Source organism: Salvia splendens, chromosome 16, assembly GCF_004379255.2.
Source record: "Salvia splendens isolate huo1 chromosome 16, SspV2, whole genome shotgun sequence".
NCBI classification, from domain to species: Eukaryota; Viridiplantae; Streptophyta; class Magnoliopsida; order Lamiales; family Lamiaceae; genus Salvia; species Salvia splendens.
Window position 1 is genome coordinate 8,174,649 of NC_056047.1, and position 19,009 is coordinate 8,193,657.

At 39.6% G+C, this 19,009-nt stretch overlaps 3 protein-coding genes, 1 non-coding gene and 1 pseudogene across 4 annotated transcripts; 2 read left to right on the forward strand and 3 right to left on the reverse strand.

Moving 5' to 3' along the window:
• The first annotated feature begins 1,172 nt into the window (after positions 1-1,172).
• On the forward strand, positions 1,173-2,495 carry LOC121770132 (protein CANDIDATE G-PROTEIN COUPLED RECEPTOR 7-like). Its single transcript, XM_042166924.1, has one exon. It carries the CDS (start codon positions 1,173-1,175, stop codon positions 2,493-2,495), a length of 1,323 nt encoding a protein of 440 aa, XP_042022858.1.
• A 1,062-nt stretch (positions 2,496-3,557) lies between these two features.
• Positions 3,558-6,210, forward strand: LOC121770775 (annotated as a pseudogene).
• Positions 6,211-13,439: 7,229 nt separating this feature from the next.
• LOC121773126 lies at positions 13,440-13,569 on the reverse strand. Its single transcript, XR_006044698.1, has one exon. It is a non-coding gene; the product is annotated as a U6atac minor spliceosomal RNA (small nuclear RNA).
• Positions 13,570-13,895: 326 nt separating this feature from the next.
• On the reverse strand, positions 13,896-18,179 carry LOC121771807. Its single transcript, XM_042168693.1, has 2 exons — positions 17,784-18,179; positions 13,896-17,092 (listed from the first exon to the last, which is right to left on the reverse strand). The coding sequence occupies exons 1-2, from the start codon at positions 17,889-17,891 to the stop codon at positions 15,989-15,991; spliced, it is 1,212 nt and encodes a 403-aa protein (XP_042024627.1). The 5' UTR covers positions 17,892-18,179; the 3' UTR covers positions 13,896-15,988.
• LOC121770133 (heterogeneous nuclear ribonucleoprotein A3 homolog 1-like) lies at positions 14,014-14,724 on the reverse strand. Its single transcript, XM_042166925.1, has one exon. It carries the CDS (start codon positions 14,722-14,724, stop codon positions 14,014-14,016), a length of 711 nt encoding a protein of 236 aa, XP_042022859.1.
• Positions 18,180-19,009: the final 830 nt, after the last annotated feature.

Here is a 19,009-nt window from a genome sequence, read left to right on the forward strand (position 1 = left end):
GTCTCACCATCAGTTCAAAGATGTTGCGGCGGGCTTCGGAGAATTCAAATATTGGGAAGTGTATCTTGTGGTGTAGACTTCGGCCAAGTTTACTGCGGGTGTTGAATCTGGCTGGCCGAAGCGGACGAAGATCAGCGCCTCCGGAGAGTACAGTAGCAGTGCTGGTTCCCACGAACTCCCCCCCACCGAGGCAGAGTTCCCGACACCTTTATCGTCGGCCCGCCACCGTAGCTCGGTGGGGCAAAAGTCCGTGGCGCGGATGGCGAGTAGAAGCGCCATCGGGTCCACCGAGTCCCAATCGGCAGCTCCTACCCAAAACGATCCCGAGCTCCCCTCACTCGCCCGCGTCGCGCAACATGAAACCCTATTACGTGCAATGGTTGAATGGCGGACATCGACCGATCGCCATTACAGGTCGTCGCTGAAGGATATCATCAACAGTATGCGTTGCGATTTGGGGTTGGGAGACATGGCGGAGAGTGGCGACGAGGGGACTACCGCAGGGACGACGAGGAGTGAGACGACGGTTTTTTTTTAACTATGTAATTTTTTTTAATAATTATGTATGTTTTTTTTACTATGTATGTTTTTTTAAATAAAGTTGTTGCAATTTCTCCATATTTGTGTCAAAATTTTAATTCTGTAAATTGGTTAATTCAGTAAATTGTTTAATTTGGTGAATTTGTGAATTTTTATTATTGTGGGAAGTCCGTCGGGATGTCCTTGGGGATGTCCTTATGACGTGACAGTGCAGTGAAAAGTCCTTATGACGTGGCAGGAGGTGTTTTTGGGATGTCCGTGGAGATGTCCGCCGGGACATCCGCTCCACTGTGGATGCTTAAATACTAAAAAATTGCACCAAATTAAAATGTACAAAATATACTGAAATGTGGCATCGTCATATAGTAACGAAAACAAAATCAAAACTCAAAAGATGTCACTCTACTAATTCCCCAACCTCAACCAATAATACTTGATCCGATTAATACGGTGCAAGTCGATTCTTGATATATTACTCTCAAAATGTAACACTTCATCAAACAACTTCAATTCCTTTCTTTAATCCTAAACCACATCCCCTCAAAAACCAAATCTCATCACCAACCCTCCTCCCAAAACCAATCTAATCCAACACTATGCAAAGAAATCCCACTCAACAAATCACTCAACCCATGCATCTCATCACCCCACCATGCAAGACAACCACCCTCCTCCTCATTCTCCTCCTCCATCTCCATCTCCACCCCACAAACTCTGAGATCCAAACCTTCCACCTCCACTCCGACACCCGCCCCTTCATCCTCTTCCAAGACTTCGGCTTCACCTCCCCCGGCTTCATCTCCATCTCCGTCTCCTCCATCTCCATCTCCTCCTACCCCACCCCCACCCCCACCCTCCTCTCCTCCATCGGCTGCTACTACGCCCCCTCCCCCGCCCGCCCTGCCCTTGAGCAAGCCCTCCTCCAACACACCTGCATCACCTCCGACCCCTTCGTCTTCCCCATCTTCACCTTCAACGACCCACTCAAACACTTCAACCAAACCATCCTCATCTCCATCCCCGATCTATACTTCATCTTCTTCCTCAACTGCGCCCACAACTCCTCCGTCTCAATGACCCTAAATCTCGAAACCTACAACGTTAAACCTAATGGCGATCTTGATTTCATTGATGACCAATTCGCCAATCTCCCCACAACCCTTTTCCTCTTCTCCTTCATCTATCTCTCCTTCCTCCTCGCTTGGTCTTATTACTGCAACAAAAACAAACAATTCGTGAGAAAAATCCATGAAGTCATGGCCCTTTTGCTCTTCTTTAGGGTTTTTGAGCTCCTTTTCCATGCCTGCAGCCAGCACCGGATCAGGCAGATTGGATCTCCCCACTTGTGGAAAACATTGTGGCTTTTTATTTATTTTATTAGAAATGTTTTGTTTATACATGTGATCATGCTAATTAGGGCTGGATGGTCACTTTTTAGACCTAATTTGCAAAATTTGCAAATTAGGGCTATTTTTGTAACTGTTGGGCTTCAATTTGTTGCTAGTACTTGCTTTGTTTTGAGTAATGGACTAGGCACCTCGAGCAGCAGCTACGGGTTATGGACAGTGACTTACTACGCTTTGGACTTCATATGTTGTGTCATCATGACCTTGCCGGTGAGCCCGTCTATCGACAACGTGGTGGTGAGTGAAAAGATCGAGGAGAAGGAGGATAAGAAGTGGGTGTACAAGAGGGCTTATGAGAGCTTTGCATTGGCGCTTTATATCTATGTTGGGTTTACTAGGCTTGGAATGTTCTTGATTAGGTCTATCACGAGTTATAACATGTGGGGTTTGAGCATTGCCTTGGAGTTGACGATTGAGCTTATATTTTATGGTGTTGTGTATTCGATGTTTTGGCCTAGTGAGAGGTATGATTATGTTGTTCTTGAGGTTAGGGAGGAGGATCATGGTGGTAATGCTAGTTTCGCTGATTTGAGGTTGATGGAGTTTTGAATGTTGATGTAAAGACTGAATTTTTATGATAATGATTCTTGTGATTTCTTGTGGTTGTGATTGTAGATGTTGCTGTTTGTAGATAAGTGGGAGTTTTGAGGCTTGATGTCATATTTTTGGGCCATAATGTATTGTGTTTTACTTAGTTTCTTGTTTAACTAGAGTTTTGAAGTTGATGTAATTTAATGGTTGCTTATTGTGTGCATAATTATGTCCAAATTCGAACTTTGGTTGTGAGACTTTTATGTTGATTAAAGATTCGATCTTTTGAAACGAATTGGCAGTGAGTTTCACTAAATGTGATTAATTTAAGGTCAGAGCTTTGGAGTTGATGAAATTTTATTGTTGCTTTTATCGTACATAAGTGCGAAATGGAGCTTTGAATGTGAAACTTAGGTAAAACAATCGATCTTTATATCATTTGGTTGAAATAAATGTAAACTTTTTTTTGTATCTTGTGTACATAGCAAAAATTTATGCAGAAGAAGTCAGCTTAGTAATAAAATGTTAATTGCTTTTAGACGATAATTTAACAGATTCTTGAAGTTAATTATTAGTTGGTATACATGTGAGACAGAATGAAGGACAAGCCCCTCTCTCTCTCTCTCTCATTGCTGGCTTTTCTTCTCGTATTTCTATATGTAACATTCATAAACGTCAATATCATTTCTGGGATTTTCCCAATGGTATCTTTCTTGGGTAGATGCATTACTATGTTTTGAAGCCAGTGATTTTAATTTTTATGACTCTTCAAATTATTCAAGTAAGCCCAGTTTTTAATTTGCTTGATTTTACCCTTGTTCTAACTTGTAGTTCTTGAAGGTTGCAGATGGAAGGTTGCAGATGGAAGTTTTAAAATATTGCAACTTTTTGGTGGTATAAGCTTCTGTCAATGTCAAAGGGTTGCACATGGAAGGTTGCTTGCTATTCATGGAGAAAACTGACATGTTGTTCTTTAACTTTAGATACATGAATCAGTTCCATATTGGAACTTTGCTCATACTAAAAGGGATTTCATATGTAAGAACTTAAAATATAGTATATATTTAATTGCTTCTCATCATTGAGACATACTTAGTTTCTCTTTCTGAGCTAGTGAACATTGACAATCCCTCTGTATTTTGTGATTCTTCATCCTCTTTCTTCGTTTAGCTGATCCAGGCAACGCGTTGCAGTCATTGGACTTGTGAGCATGGATTCATTAAAGGAAAATAGCAAGGGATACATTGGGCACAGGTTGGTTTCTTTTGATTGCAATGCTTTCAACTAATTTTCAAGAATGCTGTGTTCATTTTCTTTTTTCTTGTGATTTTTCTCAGCACAATGGCTAAGAAACCAATTGAGAACATCAAGTTTCTCATCAGTGTTAGTGTTGGAATCATGTTTGGTTTCTTCATGGGAGTGTTGATTCCCAAACTCCCACAAATTAAAGTGACTTTTGAGTCTGGTTTTGTGATCCATGGTTTTTTTCATTTTATGAATGTGTTTTGCTTCGGTTTCTTTGTCAGATAGGCAAGGCGTCTGTTGTCCTAGATGCTTCCATGATCTACGGGCGAAACGTCTCTGCTACCTCCATAGAAATTAGCAGAAACGTATCAATTGGAAACCAGCAAATTTCAAAGGTTCAAATCTCTAGTTTTCCCTTATGCATACAACCGTTAAGATAGTTCCTCCTCGTATCAACTGGTTACCGTTCAGATTTGGGCGCCTTCTAATCCAAGAGGCGCGGAGAGGCTGCCTCCGGGCATCATGGCATCTGAGTTGGACCTCTATCAACGAAGACTGTGGGGACTGCCTAGAGAGGTGAAACTTAAGCTTTTGATTCTTTTTGGTTTCTATTGTAATGACACTTGATATATGAATTTATCTTTCTTGTTAATTTATGATGTTTTAGGACCTTCCCATTACACCAAAGTATCTAGTGACTTTCACAGTTGGTTATAAGCAGAGGTTTAACATTAACAAAGCAGTTAAAAAGGTCAGTTTAAGACTTTCTCTGCGTCTCTCTGTCTCTCTATCTCTCACTATCTGCATTCTTGCATCAGTTTTCAGAAAATTTTACAATCCTTCTGTTCCATTATGATGGAATAACCACTGAGTGGGACGAGTTCGAGTGGTCTAAGCGTGCCATTCACATCAGTGCTCGAAAACAGACAAAATGGTAATAAGCCTAATAAACTTCTTTAAGACAGTAATGGTTAGTCTGATTTGAGTAAAGCTGAGACATGTATTGTCAAAGGTGGCACGCAAAGAGGTTTTTGCATCCGGACATTGTTGCATCCTATGACTACATCTTCATATGGGACGAGGAGCTTGGAGTCGAGCACTTTGATGCAGAAGAGTAAGAAGCCTAACCAGTTTCACAGATAAAGATTAGCCTAAAACAAACTCTCACAATTCTGTTCTTGAACAAACATGTCAGATACATTAAGCTTGTGAGGAAACATGGTCTTGAGATTTCCCAGCCGGGCCTCGAGCCAACCAAGAGCATGCCATGGAGGATGACAAGGAAACGAGATCACAGTGAGATTCACAAGTACATCATCTACAAGAAAACACCATCTAATAATCCAAGGCCACATTTCTTTCTTTTATTTGATTTCTTACACACCTTTTTTTTTTAATGTAGGGTCACAGAGGAGAAACCGGGCTAGTGTCCTGATCCACATTTGCCACCGTGTGCAGCATAAGACGCCTCATTCAACTCAAAATCTCTTCGTTTCATTCGCCTACAACCTCAAGTTCTTACCTCTTTTCACAATATACACAGCTTTGTGGAGATCATGGCTCCTGTCTTCTCTAGAGAGGCTTGGCCATTGCGTGTGGCATCTGATTCAGGTAGTTTGTCCTTGCTCGACTCTGCTTATGACAGCGTTCTCTCTTATCTTACAAACGCTATTTTTTTAGAATGACTTGGTCCATGGATGGGGTCTGGACTTTGCCCTCCAAAAATGTGTTGAGGTCAGTTTCAACTTCTTGAAATCTTGCAAAATGCTTTCATAATTGTATATCTTTAGCTGCTGATCATGCTTTGATCATAGCCTGCACATGAGAAAATCGGAGTCGTTGATGAGCAATGGATTGTTCAAATTGTTCCTTCATTGGGAGGTCAGGTAAATATTTTGCTTTGTGATGAACCTTAGGTAAAAAAAATAGACATCTCTTCTTCTAATTTTTGATGATGCATATATGTGTAGGGTGAATCTACTAATGGTAGGGCTCCATGGCAAGAGGTATGTAGCCTTTCTTTCATTTGGATTGTTTGTAGTTCGGATCCTCTGTTGCAAAGATTACTAGTGAAAAATGAAATAGAATGCAACATTGAAATTTTATTTAATTTTTTTGTGATTGTGTTAACTTAGGTGAGACTAAGATGTACTAGAGAATGGGCAATGTTCCAAGCTAGGATGGCAAATGCAGAAAGAGATTATCACAAGTCTATGGAGATTGATTCATCTTATTTAACTACTTGAGGTGTTTGGATGGAGCCTTTCAACTGCAAACACTCACCAAAATTGTGTAGAGATATCATATGTCAAAATTTATTTTGAGAAATATTTTTATTTTTTGAAAGGACATACAGCTTGATCATTCATATGCTATTACAAACATCTTCCATTTGCAGAAGCGAAAACCTTGTAGATCTTGGCCGACATCATTCTACATTAATTCCTCAAGATTTTTCAAGATGATAATGAACTATACTGCAATAAAATATAGCAACCTAGCTACTTTTTCAGATGCATGTCACAATTTTAGTATTTTACCACAATACCATGTGAAGTATTGACCCACTCAATTTAATTTACAGTGACGGATCCGAAATAACGAAATGGAAGAGACAGAATAAAATAAAATTAAATACTCCATATAATATTTGATAATATTGTTTATTATAAAATAAATAATATATTATACAATTCAAATAATATTAGTGATGTTGTGTGCCAAAATTGGATTTTACGAATATCTATAAAAATGCTTTAAAATTCTTTCTTAACAAATTAATTATAAATCTAGTCACAAATTAAATAACAAGAAGAATACAAGAAAAGATAGTGTATATATTGATTAAATATCAATAGACAAAACTTAGAAAACGTGGCTTTTCATGTAATCAACAATACAAAGAGGTATTACTACGAAATTGCAATTCTAACTAATCTCGAGATAACCCCAATCATTTTAACAAAACAAGATTAGTCTAAAAAATATAAATAAGTCTAAACGTATTCATAACTCCAACCAAAACCATTTTAGTATATAATCTAAATCATCCGACTTATGTAAAATAATTAAATCATATAACTAGAATAAAACCAAGTCCAAAAATTTTATTTATAAGATAATCTCCAACCATAATAAATTAAAAATGTAAATTACACCAAAGTATCTGCTAGTGACTACTTTCACAGTTGGTTGTTAAAAAGGTCAGTTTAAGCCTTTCTCTGCCTCTCTGTGTCTCTCTATCTCTCACTATCTGCATTCTTGCATCAGTTTTCAGAAAATTTTAGCATTCTTCTGTTCTGAGTTCGAGTGGTCTATGCGCGCCATTCACATCAGTGCTCGAAAACAGACAAAATGGTAATAAGGCTCATAAACTGTTAAAAAACAGTAGAGGAGGTTATTCTGATTGGAGTAATGCTGAGATGTATTGTTGAAGGTGGTACTCAAATAGGTTTTTGCATCCGGACAATGTTGCATCCTACGACTACATGACCTTGAGAGTAAGAAGCCTAACCAGTTCCACAGAAAAATATTGGCCTAAAACAAACTCTCACAATTGCACAAACATGTCAGATACATTAAGGTTGTAAGGAATTATGGTCTTGAGATTTCACAGCCGGGCCTCGATCCAACCAAGAGCATGCCATGGAAGATGACAAAGAAACGCAATCACAGTGAGATTCTCAGGTACATCATCCTCTACAAGATAATGCCACATTTCTAATAATATAAGGCCACATTTCTTTCTTTTAATTACTATTTGATTTTTGTTTCGAATGTGCAGCATAAGACGCCTTGTTCAACTCAAAATCTCTTTGTTTCATTCGCCTACAACCTTAAGTTGTTAATATACACAGCTTTGTGGAGATCATGGCTCCTGTCTTCTTGGCACTGCGTGTGGCATCGGATTCAGGTAGTTTGTCCTTGCTCGACTCTGCTTATGACAATGTTCGTTCTTATCTTACAAATGCTACTATTATTTTAGAATGAGGATGGGGTCTCGAATTTGTCTTCCACAAATGTGTTGAGGTCAGTTTCAACTTCTTGAAATCTTGCAAAATGCTTTCATATTATACATTTTTTGCTGCTGATGAAGACGATCATGCTTTCATCATGTAAAGATTTTGCTTTGTGATGAAAAAAATGTAGGAAACACGTGTGAAATGCCAAAAGGCTAGGCCTTTGACCTTTCTCCTCCAAATGCATTATGAGGTGTCTTAAAACCAAGACTCTTCATGTAGGCTTTCATATCCTATAAATAGGTAGGATTTGGAAGAAGAGAACACACAATCAACAAACATTCTCTCTTCATCACTCAAGCATTCTAGTGGGCATTCTAGGAGCATTGTCTAGCTCGGTTCTCGCCTCCAATTCAAGTTCGCCGGAGCCTACGAGTTTGAGGTGCTTCAACTCGATAGGAGGAAAGTCGTTTCATCTTTGGGGACATTACGCCAATCCGTGAGCACTAGCCGGGGCGTATTTCGTCTTGCGGAGAGAGGGTCACCTCGACTCGACTTAAGAAGACTATAGTTTGCATCTCTTTACTTTCGTTGTAATTTATTTGTTACATTTACCTTCCAGCTTTGTGTTCTTTGTAATAGCAATGGTTGCCAGTGTAAAGGCCACTATATTTCCTACAATCGCAAGACGAAATACTATACTCTTGCTGAAATCATGTCGACCGAAGCTGGAGGGAACGGAAACAACACCATTGGATCGTCTTCTGCTGCCGCTAACACCTCAATGTTGGCACCTGTTTCGACCTCAAGGGTCATGGCTCAAGCTGAGAAGCCTGAAAAATTTAAAGGCTTAGAATTCAAACGTTGGCAACAAAAGATGTTGTTCTACCTAACTACGTTGGGTGTTGCCAACTTCCTCAAGGAGGATGCTCCAACTGTACCTGAGGAAGAGACGGACTTTAATGTTCGAGCTGCCTATGATGTTTGGCATCAAGGAGATTTCTTGTGCAAGAATTATATCTTGAACGGCTTAGAGGATAGTCTCTATTCTATCTTTGCAGAGGCTAAGACCTCCAAAGTGTTGTGGGAGGCTCTTGACAAGAAGTATCGCGTCGAGGACGCTGGTACAAAGAAATATGTAGTCGCAAAGTTTTTGGACTACAAGATGGTGGACTCTCGTTCAGTGGTGGCGCAAGCTGAAGAGTTGCAAATCATAGTCCACGATGTCCATGCTGAAGGGATGGCCCTGCCAGACCAGTTCATTGTTTCTGCAATGATCGAGAAGCTTCCTCCGTGCTGGTGTGATTTCAAGAACTATCTAAAGCACAAGAGAAAGGAGATGACGACGGAAGACCTTATTTCCGTCTTCGTATTGAAGAGGACAATAGGCGGTACCATCAGAAGTCGGGAGGGACAGAAGTCGCCAAGGCAAATCTGATGGAGAAGGGACAATCCTCCAAACGTCCCCGCCCGAGCGCAAAAGATAAGGGCAAATGGAAGGAAACTGTTGGCAGAAAGTTTGAAGGCAATTGCTTCAACTGTGATAAGCCGGGCCATATGGCGAAGGACTGCCGAAAGCCTAAGAAGATGAAATTCAAGAAGAGTGCTCAAATGGTCGAGAGAGACTTCAACGATGATGATCTGGCTGTTGTGGTTTCTGAAGTGAACCACATTGACAATCCGAAGGCTTGGTTTGTTGACACCGGAGCTACTGTGCATGTGTGCTCCGATCGTAGCCAATTTTCGACCTACAAGCAAGTCGAAGGGAAGAAGCTCCACATGGGCAACCAAGACTCGTCTGAAGTCATTGGCATGGGTGAAGTGAAGCTTTTAATGACATCTGGTCGTGAGCTAAAGCTGAGGGATGTGCTGCATGTCCCAGACATCCGTAAAAATCTTGTTTCTGGTAGTTTGCTTGTTAGTCATGGCTTTAAGCTAGTGTTTGATTCTGACAAGTTTGTTTTATCTAAGTTTGGTACTTTCCTTGGAAAAGGTTTTCTTTCCAATGGTTTGTTCAAACTCAATGTAATGGCCAAGGGCCGTGTACCGAATCAAGTGAATGATAATAAGAATGCTTCTTCTTCTTACTTGCTTGAGTGCTCCGATTTATGGCATTGTAGATTAGGACATGTAAATCTAAATGCTATAAAAAGATTAGTAAATCTTAATTTACTAAAAGTAGATAAGTTTAACTCACAAGAAAAATGTGAAGTCTGTGTTGAAGCAAAAATGACCAAGCTACCGTTTCGCTCGGTAGAACGGAGCACAAAACCTCTAGAGTTAATCCATACAGACGTATGTGATTTAAAATTTGTGCAAACTAGAGGTGGCAAAAAGTACTTCATCACATTTATAGATGATTGCACAAGGTATTGTTACCTTTACTTATTAAGAAGTAAAGATGAGGCAATTGAAGCGTTTAAAGACTTCAAAAATGAAGCCGAAAATCAACTTAATTGTCGAATTAAGTGTGTTCGAAGTGATAGAGGTGGTGAGTATGTAGCCCCGTTTGCAGAATTATGTCATGCAAGTGGTATAATTCACCAAACAACGGCTCCATATTCTCCCCAGTCAAATGGAGTTGCTGAACGCAAAAATCGAACACTAAAAGAGATGATGAATGCCTTGTTGATTAATTCAGGATTACCCCAGAACATGTGGGGGGAGGCTGTGTTAACAGCGAATCATATCCTGAATAAAATTCCACTAAAAAATAGGGATGTGACTCCTTATGAGTTGTGGAAAGGGAAGAAACCTTCATATTCATACCTCAAAGTGTGGGGGTGTTTAGCGAAGGTAGAAGTGCCACCTCCGAAACAAGTTGCAATAGGCCCTAAAACAGTCGATTGCATCTTTATTGGCCATGCACTTAATAGTAGTGCCTATCGTTTCCTAGTCCATAGGTCATCTGTGCCTGGCGTGGCTGAAGGAACAACGATTGAGTCAAGGAATGCTATATTCTTTGAGAATGTATACCCTTGCAAGAGGATCGTTCTAGTGAAAGAATGATGGATGAATCCACTAGTTCTAATCCTCCAAAAAGGACGAGGTCAAGTCTTGAGGATGTTGAACCAAGACGTGGTAAAAGAGTTAAAGTTGCTAAAACATTTGGTCCTGACTTCATAACTTTTATGTTGGATGACGAACCAAAGTCATTGGCGGAAGCTCTGTCTGGCCCAGACGCGGCGTGGTGGCAAGAAGCTATCAACAGTGAAATTGAATCCATCATGAAAAATAACACTTGGGTGTTAGTAGACTTGCCTGAAGGCTGTAAGCCTTTAGGGTGCAAGTTGATTCTGAAAAGGAAATATAAGCCCGATGGTACTATAGATAAGTACAAAGCTCGCCTAGTTGTCCAAGGCTTTAAGCAGAAAGAAGGGCATGACTTTTTTATACCTATTCACCTGTTACGAGAATCACTTCCATTCGGGTGCTTCTTGCGATTGCTGCTTTGCACAATCTTGAGATTCACCAAATGGATGTGAAAACTGCGTTTTTGAATGGTGATCTGGAAGAAGAAATATATATGGAACAACCCGAAGGGTTTGTTGTGCCTGGGCAAGAGCGTAAAGTATGCAAACTGGTAAAGTCATTATATGGGTTGAAGCAAGCACCATTACAATGGCATTTGAAATTTGACAAAGTGATGTTGGCAAATGGATTCACTATCAATGAGTGCGATAAGTGTGTTTACATTAAGAATACAGATAACGGTTTTGTTATTGTGTGTCTGTATGTTGATGATATGTTGATAATGGGCAGCAATAGTGCCATTATTAACGAGACAAAAAACATGTTGAAAAGAAATTTCGATATGAAAGATATGGGTCTAGCTGATGTGATTCTTGGAATCAAAATATTGAGGACTAATGAGGGAATTGCCTTAACGCAATCTCATTATGTTGAGAAAATGCTTAAGAAATTCAACTCGTCTGATTGTAAGCCAGCAAAGACTCCTTTGGAGCTCAATGTCCATCTGAGCAAGAATATGGGTGATTCTGTTGCTCAAGAAGAGTATGCAAAGGTCATAGGAAGTTTGATGTTTATCACAAACTGTACTCGACCTGATCTTGCTTGTCCTGTAAACAAGTTGAGCCGATTTACGAGCAACCCAAGTAAGGAACATTGGAAAGCTCTGTGTAGAGTTTTGAGATACTTGAAGTATACTCTTAACTTTGGGTTGCATTACACAAGATATCCCCAAGTACTTGAAGGGTACTGTGATGCAAATTGGATCTCTGATTCAAAAGACTCATTTTCTACAAGTGGGTATGTGTTCACTGTGGGGGGTGGTGCTGTCTCGTGGAAATCAACGAAACAGACGTGTATTGCTCGTTCCACCATGGAATCTGAGTTTATCGCTTTGGATAAAGCAGGGGAAGAAGCCGAGTGGCTTAGAAACTTCCTAGAAGATATTCCATGTTGGAATAAGCCAGTGCCGACAGTAGTGATACACTGTGATAGCCAAGCAGCTATAGGTAGAGCACACAGTGGCTTATACAATGGTAAGTCTCGACATATTCGTCGGCGACATAATACCGTCAGGCAATTGATCACAAGTGGTGTTATCACAGTTGACTATGTAAGGTCAGTGGATAACTTAGCGGATCCGTTAACAAAAGGTTTAAACCGTGATCAAATGCATAAATTGCTAAAAGGAATGGGACTGAAAACCACATCTTAAAAGATGAGTATAGTGGTAACCCAACCATACGATTGGAGATCCCATGGGATTGGTTCAATGGGAAAACGAAGCTATACAAATCTAGCTGTAACACTTAGAAGATTTTTAATCTTCGCCCATTCTTTAGAAAGCTTTGAGTGTTGTAACCTGCATGTGGTAAGAGGTTAAGTCTTTTGACTTTTAATGATTCTTGAAATCTCAAGGAGATGCAGTATGGCAGGATACTCATGAAAGAATCACCTATATAATGAGAAGTGAGGCCGCTTCGTGTGTGTGAGTCACTTATGAATTCCAAAGAGGTGTTTCACGGCCGAAACGGACACAAACGTGAGAACTGATGGAGTTGAGACAATATTGTGTTGATGCTATTGACTAGGCATACACCAAGGAGGAATAGTTCAAGGCATCGCGTCCACTAGTCCGCCGGTATGTCCGATAGTGTTGACTATGGAAGGTTCAAAACCACAAGTTACCTCTCCAAATACAGTATCGTTTCCTGAGAACTGAGCAAAAGAGTCTGCTTACATGCATTTGTGTCTGGTGTTGGTTTGAGCTTGCAGCGCTCTAACCAATGTGGGGGATTGTAGGAAACACGTGTGAAATGCCAAAAGGCTAGGCCTTTGGCCTTTCTCCTCCAAATGCATTATGAGGTGTCTTAAAACCAAGACTCTTCATGTAGGCTTTCATATCCTATAAATAGGTAGGATTTGGAAGAAGAGAACACACAATCAACAAACATTCTCTCTTCACCACTCAAGCATTCTAGTGGGCATTCTAGGAGCATTGTCTAGCTCGGTTCTCGCCTCCAATTCAAGTTCGCCGGAGCCTACGAGTTTGAGGTGCTTCAACTCGATAGGAGGAAAGTCGTTTCATCTTTGGGGACATTACGCCAATCCGTGAGCACTAGCCGGGGCGTATTTCGTCTTGCGGAGAGAGGGTCACCTCGACTCGACTTAAGAAGACTATAGTTTGCATCTCTTTACTTTCGTTGTAATTTATTTGTTACATTTACCTTCCAGCTTTGTGTTCTTTGTAATAGCAAGGGTTGCCAGTGTAAAGGCCACTATATTTCCAAAAAAAATAGACAAATCTTTCAACAAAAATAATTTGATGATGCATTATGCATATGCGTGTAGGGTGAATCTGGTACTGCTACGGCTCCATGGCAAGAGGTATGCAGCCTTTCTCTCGTTTTTTATTACTCCTATTTGCAAAGATTACATGTGAAAAATGATTGAAATTTCATTTATTTTATTTTCATTTTTTTGTGACTGTGAACTTAGGTGAGACTAAGGTGTATCAGAGAACGGGGAATGTTCAAAATTAGGATGGCCAATATCACAAGTCTATGGAGATTGATTCTTTCCATTTGACTACTTGATGTGTTTGGATAGGGCCTTCAACTTCAAACACTTAACAACATTGTGTAGAGATAATATATGTCCAAATTTATTTTCAGAAATAGATTTAACTTTTTATAGGATATACACCATCATAAACATTGATCATTAAAATACTGGTTCCCAAACACACACACAAATAACTCCACTTATTTAATAGAGGAATTCTTGAACATTTTTACACAAAAATCCCTTCATCATCATATACTATTACAACATCCATATCATTCATTTGCAATGCTCCATTATCAGTCTACAATGCTCTTGAATTCCCAGACTGAAAACTTCTGATTAGGTGGACAATATTGCCCCTGGTGGGCCCCATATCCACCATGCTTCACCCCTCCTCCTTGATGACCAAAATACCCCTGATGACCCTCGTATCCACCGCCATGCTTCATCCCCTCTTTGGAATGACCATAATGACCCTGACCGCCCCCATATCCACCACCACCATATTGCTTCATCCCCATCCCCTCCTTTTCATGACCAAAATACCCTTGATGACCCCCATAACCACCACCCTGCTTCTCCTCCTTGTGAATACCAAAGTGCCCATGATTGCCTCCGTATCCACCACCATGCTCCACCCCTTCTCCGTGATGACCATAACGCCCCTGACCACCCCCATATCCACCACCGTGTTGCTTCATCCCCATCCCCTCCTTGTGATGACCAAAATGCCCTTGATCACCCTCGTGGTGCATCTTGCCACCTTGGCCATAATGGTCACTCTTGGCGCCGCCCCAGCCTTCATGCTTCATCTCTGACGACATCGCCATGTGGCCCTTCTTTTCGAGGTGGTTGCCACTTGTGTAGGAATCATTGTAGTCGATCTTTGGCACGCAATGCTCAACAGGAGGCTTCATCATGTGCATGGAGCCATTGCTGTAGCTGAATTCGTCTTTGTAGAGGAATTCCTCTTCCGTGGTGTAGTAGTCTTCCTTGTACATCTGCATTTTTCTTGATTATCTCTCTCTCTCTCACAATTGAATGGTGGTGGTGTTGTATTTGCAGCTTCTACTTATAAGGTTTATCTTGATGGGGATGAAGCATCTGCATCAGTTCCCATTATGGGTAAAGTTGGCTTCTTTTTCATTTGGAATTTCTTTGAGGAATTTTCTTACAGCTTCTATCCCACTTTGGGAAGAATCTTGCATGGTGATCGTGCATTTGGGCATGGGAATGGGGCCTTGAATCAACAGTTGAGATTCTAACTGTCGATTCTCACATTAGCGTATATAAGATAAACATTGAGGCCACATATTTCAAGATTTGTGAGAATCATTTAGTTTGTGGAGGATAGAGTTACTCTATTTTTTGTCCCTTATTGATTTACATATTTTAACAAAGATATGAAGACATGAAGTATAATAAGGTTTTTGGTTTAAATTATAGTACTACAATTTGCAAGTGTTGAATAAAGCAAATGTAATGAGCTGCACATCCATCAGTGGCAATTCATGACTATATTTTCTTGAAAAAAGTATTCGGACATGCTAACCTTGAACAATGCCAAAAACCATCATAAATTATTGAGGGTATCAGATTCTTTCTTTCATTTGACTTTTTTCTTAATTTCTTTTCTTTTTTTTACAATAATTCATAGTTCAACAAACAAGAAACATTGAGAATCCTCTGTTTAAGACAAAACTTAGCTGTAAAACAAATCGAGGAAAAACAGCAAGAAAATCTCAATTTCAAGAGCAGAATCATACCATACTCCATTAGAAATTCAAAAACAGTTTGAGAGATCCAAAATGAAGTTCACAGTCTGTAGAGAATCTATTAGCTCACACCAAAAAATTTCCTAAGGAAAACGGACAGCAACAACAATGAACCAACCCCCATCCTCAAGGGGGCTGTAATGCAGTAATATCGCGTTTATGTAATTATGTAATGCCCTAGTTACAACAAGTAGTTCCTAGCAGAGCCGTCTTCTCTTGTTCCCTCTCACTCAGTCCACTGACGCTATCCGTTTGCTAGAAAATCGAGTCTAACCAAGATTATATACAAATCTCAACCTAAGAAGTCCGAGAGATATGTCCATTTTTATCGTTTTCTCAAAAGCTCGAAGGCGAGAATGATATTAGCATGTAGCATGGTTATAAAAATAACACACTGCAGCCATGAATTTGGTTAAAGGGCACCCTTACCCGGGAGTCGAGCGGAAGCTTGCTTCCCCGCCTGTACAAGAAGATACACAGCCTCGTTTGTGTAGTGTCAGCCACTCTCTCTTTCTCTTATGCAATTCCCAGGTAGAAGGAATTTGTATTGATCAGCTGCTTCCAAGATATATGCAGGGAGATGAACGGCCGAGTAGGAATGTGGGATCGGCCCCATCTTCCCGATTATCTCCTTGAATGTGTACTCCTCGGGAAGCATGTCAAACAAGTCAGCCCCTTTGCAGATCACTTTCTGGATTCTCTTAGGGCTCAGGAAATGAGAGAATCTCACTCGATCCACGTGGCTGTAGGCTTTCATCTTGAATATAAACTCGCTGATTCGTCTGAAGCAGAAGCTACAATGCCACCCTGCATCGGCCAAGATCTCATCAGACTGTCGATAGTGAGCATATTTCGTCTTCCCAGACTGGTATACGTGGACAGAAGCCCTCCAGCTGTTGTTATCAACAAAGAACTCGAACGAGTACAAGTAATTCTTGAGGCGGAGATGAAGAATTGGGGGTATGTCATCGCACCACCTCAAGAGATTAATCGTGTGCCTACTTGGGATCTCATCAACATCCGACATTATCAACAAGTCATCATCTTGAATCCCGGCTTGCTTGAGAAGATAATCCAACGCATATCTCTGATACGCCTCTTCAACAAAAGGGTTCTCCCCTCTCTTGAATCTCCCCGGGACTTGGCCATAAGTTAACCGGGGCTCAACAAATTTGAACTGATCACGGACAGTTGAGAAGAGGTAGGGCTTTGGCAGCCCAGTGAAGGTGGAGTTCGACTCAAGGAGGACAAACTCTGTCACATATGGATACAACTCCTTCCAACGCATCTTTAGGAGGTCCGCCTCATTGCTGAACAGCACTGCATCATACACACGTCTAGGATACTCGCGAATTCCCCAGCCGTGAAGCTTGCACAGATTCTCCATAGACACATTCTCGTGATAGTAGTGAGGTCTCTCGTGGAAAGACTTAGGCGGGGACTCCCACAACGGTCTCAGAAAGTATGTGATCTTCTGGCCGTGGACATATATAACTAAGCTGCACGTAGGGATCAACACAAAGAGAAATAGCAATGCTTTGAAATCGAGCCCCCTGAGAATACATCTCAATCTGGTCATGCTTAAAGGCCTTCCTGAATCCTACAGTTTTTACAAACGCCAAACAATTTATGAAAACTGCAACAATCATATAATGTTAAATACCAACTCTAACAAACATATACACAACTTCCACAAGTAGATTTTCTCCAATGTTTTGTTTATTTAAATATGGACCCCCACAAATTACAAATAAAGCAAGAACCTTACTTTCCCTATAACATTTTTAAGGGGTTCAAATAGCTAATTAATGGTTTTCAATAGATTATTGAAAACCACCCAACAAATCACAGCAATACAATTGAAAATTCAAGCACAAGAGCTAAAAATATATTGATAGAAAGGACATTCCATTCAGATATCACTCTGATAAAAAAACAAAAAAAAAGAAGGATTTTCAAATTTCTAGGAGCTGATATGTACAACCAGAAAAAATTATAAATGCGAGAATTTGACCTAATCCCCCGAAAAAAACACACAAAACATGGTCTAAAATTGCTTTAATCAAAACAAATGTCAAACGTTCCTCATCCCAACATCCAAAAGCCAAAATTTATGTCTCATCAATTATTCAGATTTATAAAAAAAAGTTAAAAAACTCAAAAAGGCAACCGATACAAGACATTCAAGAATTTTCTAAAGAAAAAGAAGGGGATGAAAAAAAACCCACACTTTTGGTATGACATACATTAGCAAAAAAGCAGCCCCAAAATAAAAAAGATGGAATTTTTACCTCACCACAGGCATCACCACATATATCATCAGATTTCTTCGAACAATTCCGAGATCCTCCTTCAGTCATCATATTCACCTTCTCCCAAATTTTTGATACACCGCTCATCTCTCTCTCTCTAAAATTAACCAAACAATCACCCTCTTTATCCCAATAAAATGCAGACCCAAATCAAACCAAACAAAACCCAGATGAGATCTCCCTCAAAGCTAGAAACTTGACTCTCCGGCCGCAGAGAGGGAATGCAACAAGTCACCCTAGCGCAATTTCCTGAATTAATATTTATATCAAAACAATAAAAAGGCCCTTTTGCGAATTACCCAAAAAAATAATTTAAAAGAGTATGGAATATGAATAGAAATAGAGGATTTGTGGCGTGTTAAATCTGTGGCAGTTGTCAAGATTACAAAGTATGCCGTTTACTCTGTCTTTTAGCAGACAGATTTATAGGCTCCAACGTTAGAGAATAATAGTAGGGTTATTTTGACGAAATTGCCCTTGTTGGTGGCCGAATTATAAGGGGATAGGCATGGGTGATTTGGTCTTATCCAGCTGTCTAATGGGTTTAGGATTGTTAGACGAGTCGTTATCCTTATTCAAGTAGTATTAGTATTAGTATTAGTATTAGAATTAGAAATAATAAATATGTTAATGAATTATGTCGATTAAAATCAAGTATTGAACTTTTCTTTTGTAAGGTTGTGAGTAGTAGTAGCAAATTGAGGAATTACTAGAGTAGTTTGAAGGATATAATCAGTGTGATTGATTAGGAACTTTTCTCCATTTCTATTTTTTCAATTGAAATTGTTTTTTGGATTGAGTTGAACATGGTCTTACTTTAGCCACTAGCTAGGTCAACTCTACAATTTACAATATGTCAATAGATTTTTTAAACTACAGTTACTTTTTAGAACTTAATAACATTAGTCATAAACATATTATGGACAATAATTTAGAGATATAAAGATTTTTTATATAGCCTTTATCTATTCTTTTATTTTATTTTATTTTATTAAACAACAAATAAAATCATATATATCATTAAACGGTTACTTAGCTTGTTTTATGAGAATATTATGATACGAATTAAAATTGATATACAATATGTTCGGAAAAATTAAATTTAAGATGAACTATTTATTGATCATTTAAAGTTTTAGCATAGTAGTTAATTATCTAAAACTACAGAGCAATATGTAACTCCTTATTTCATAAATTTTAACTCA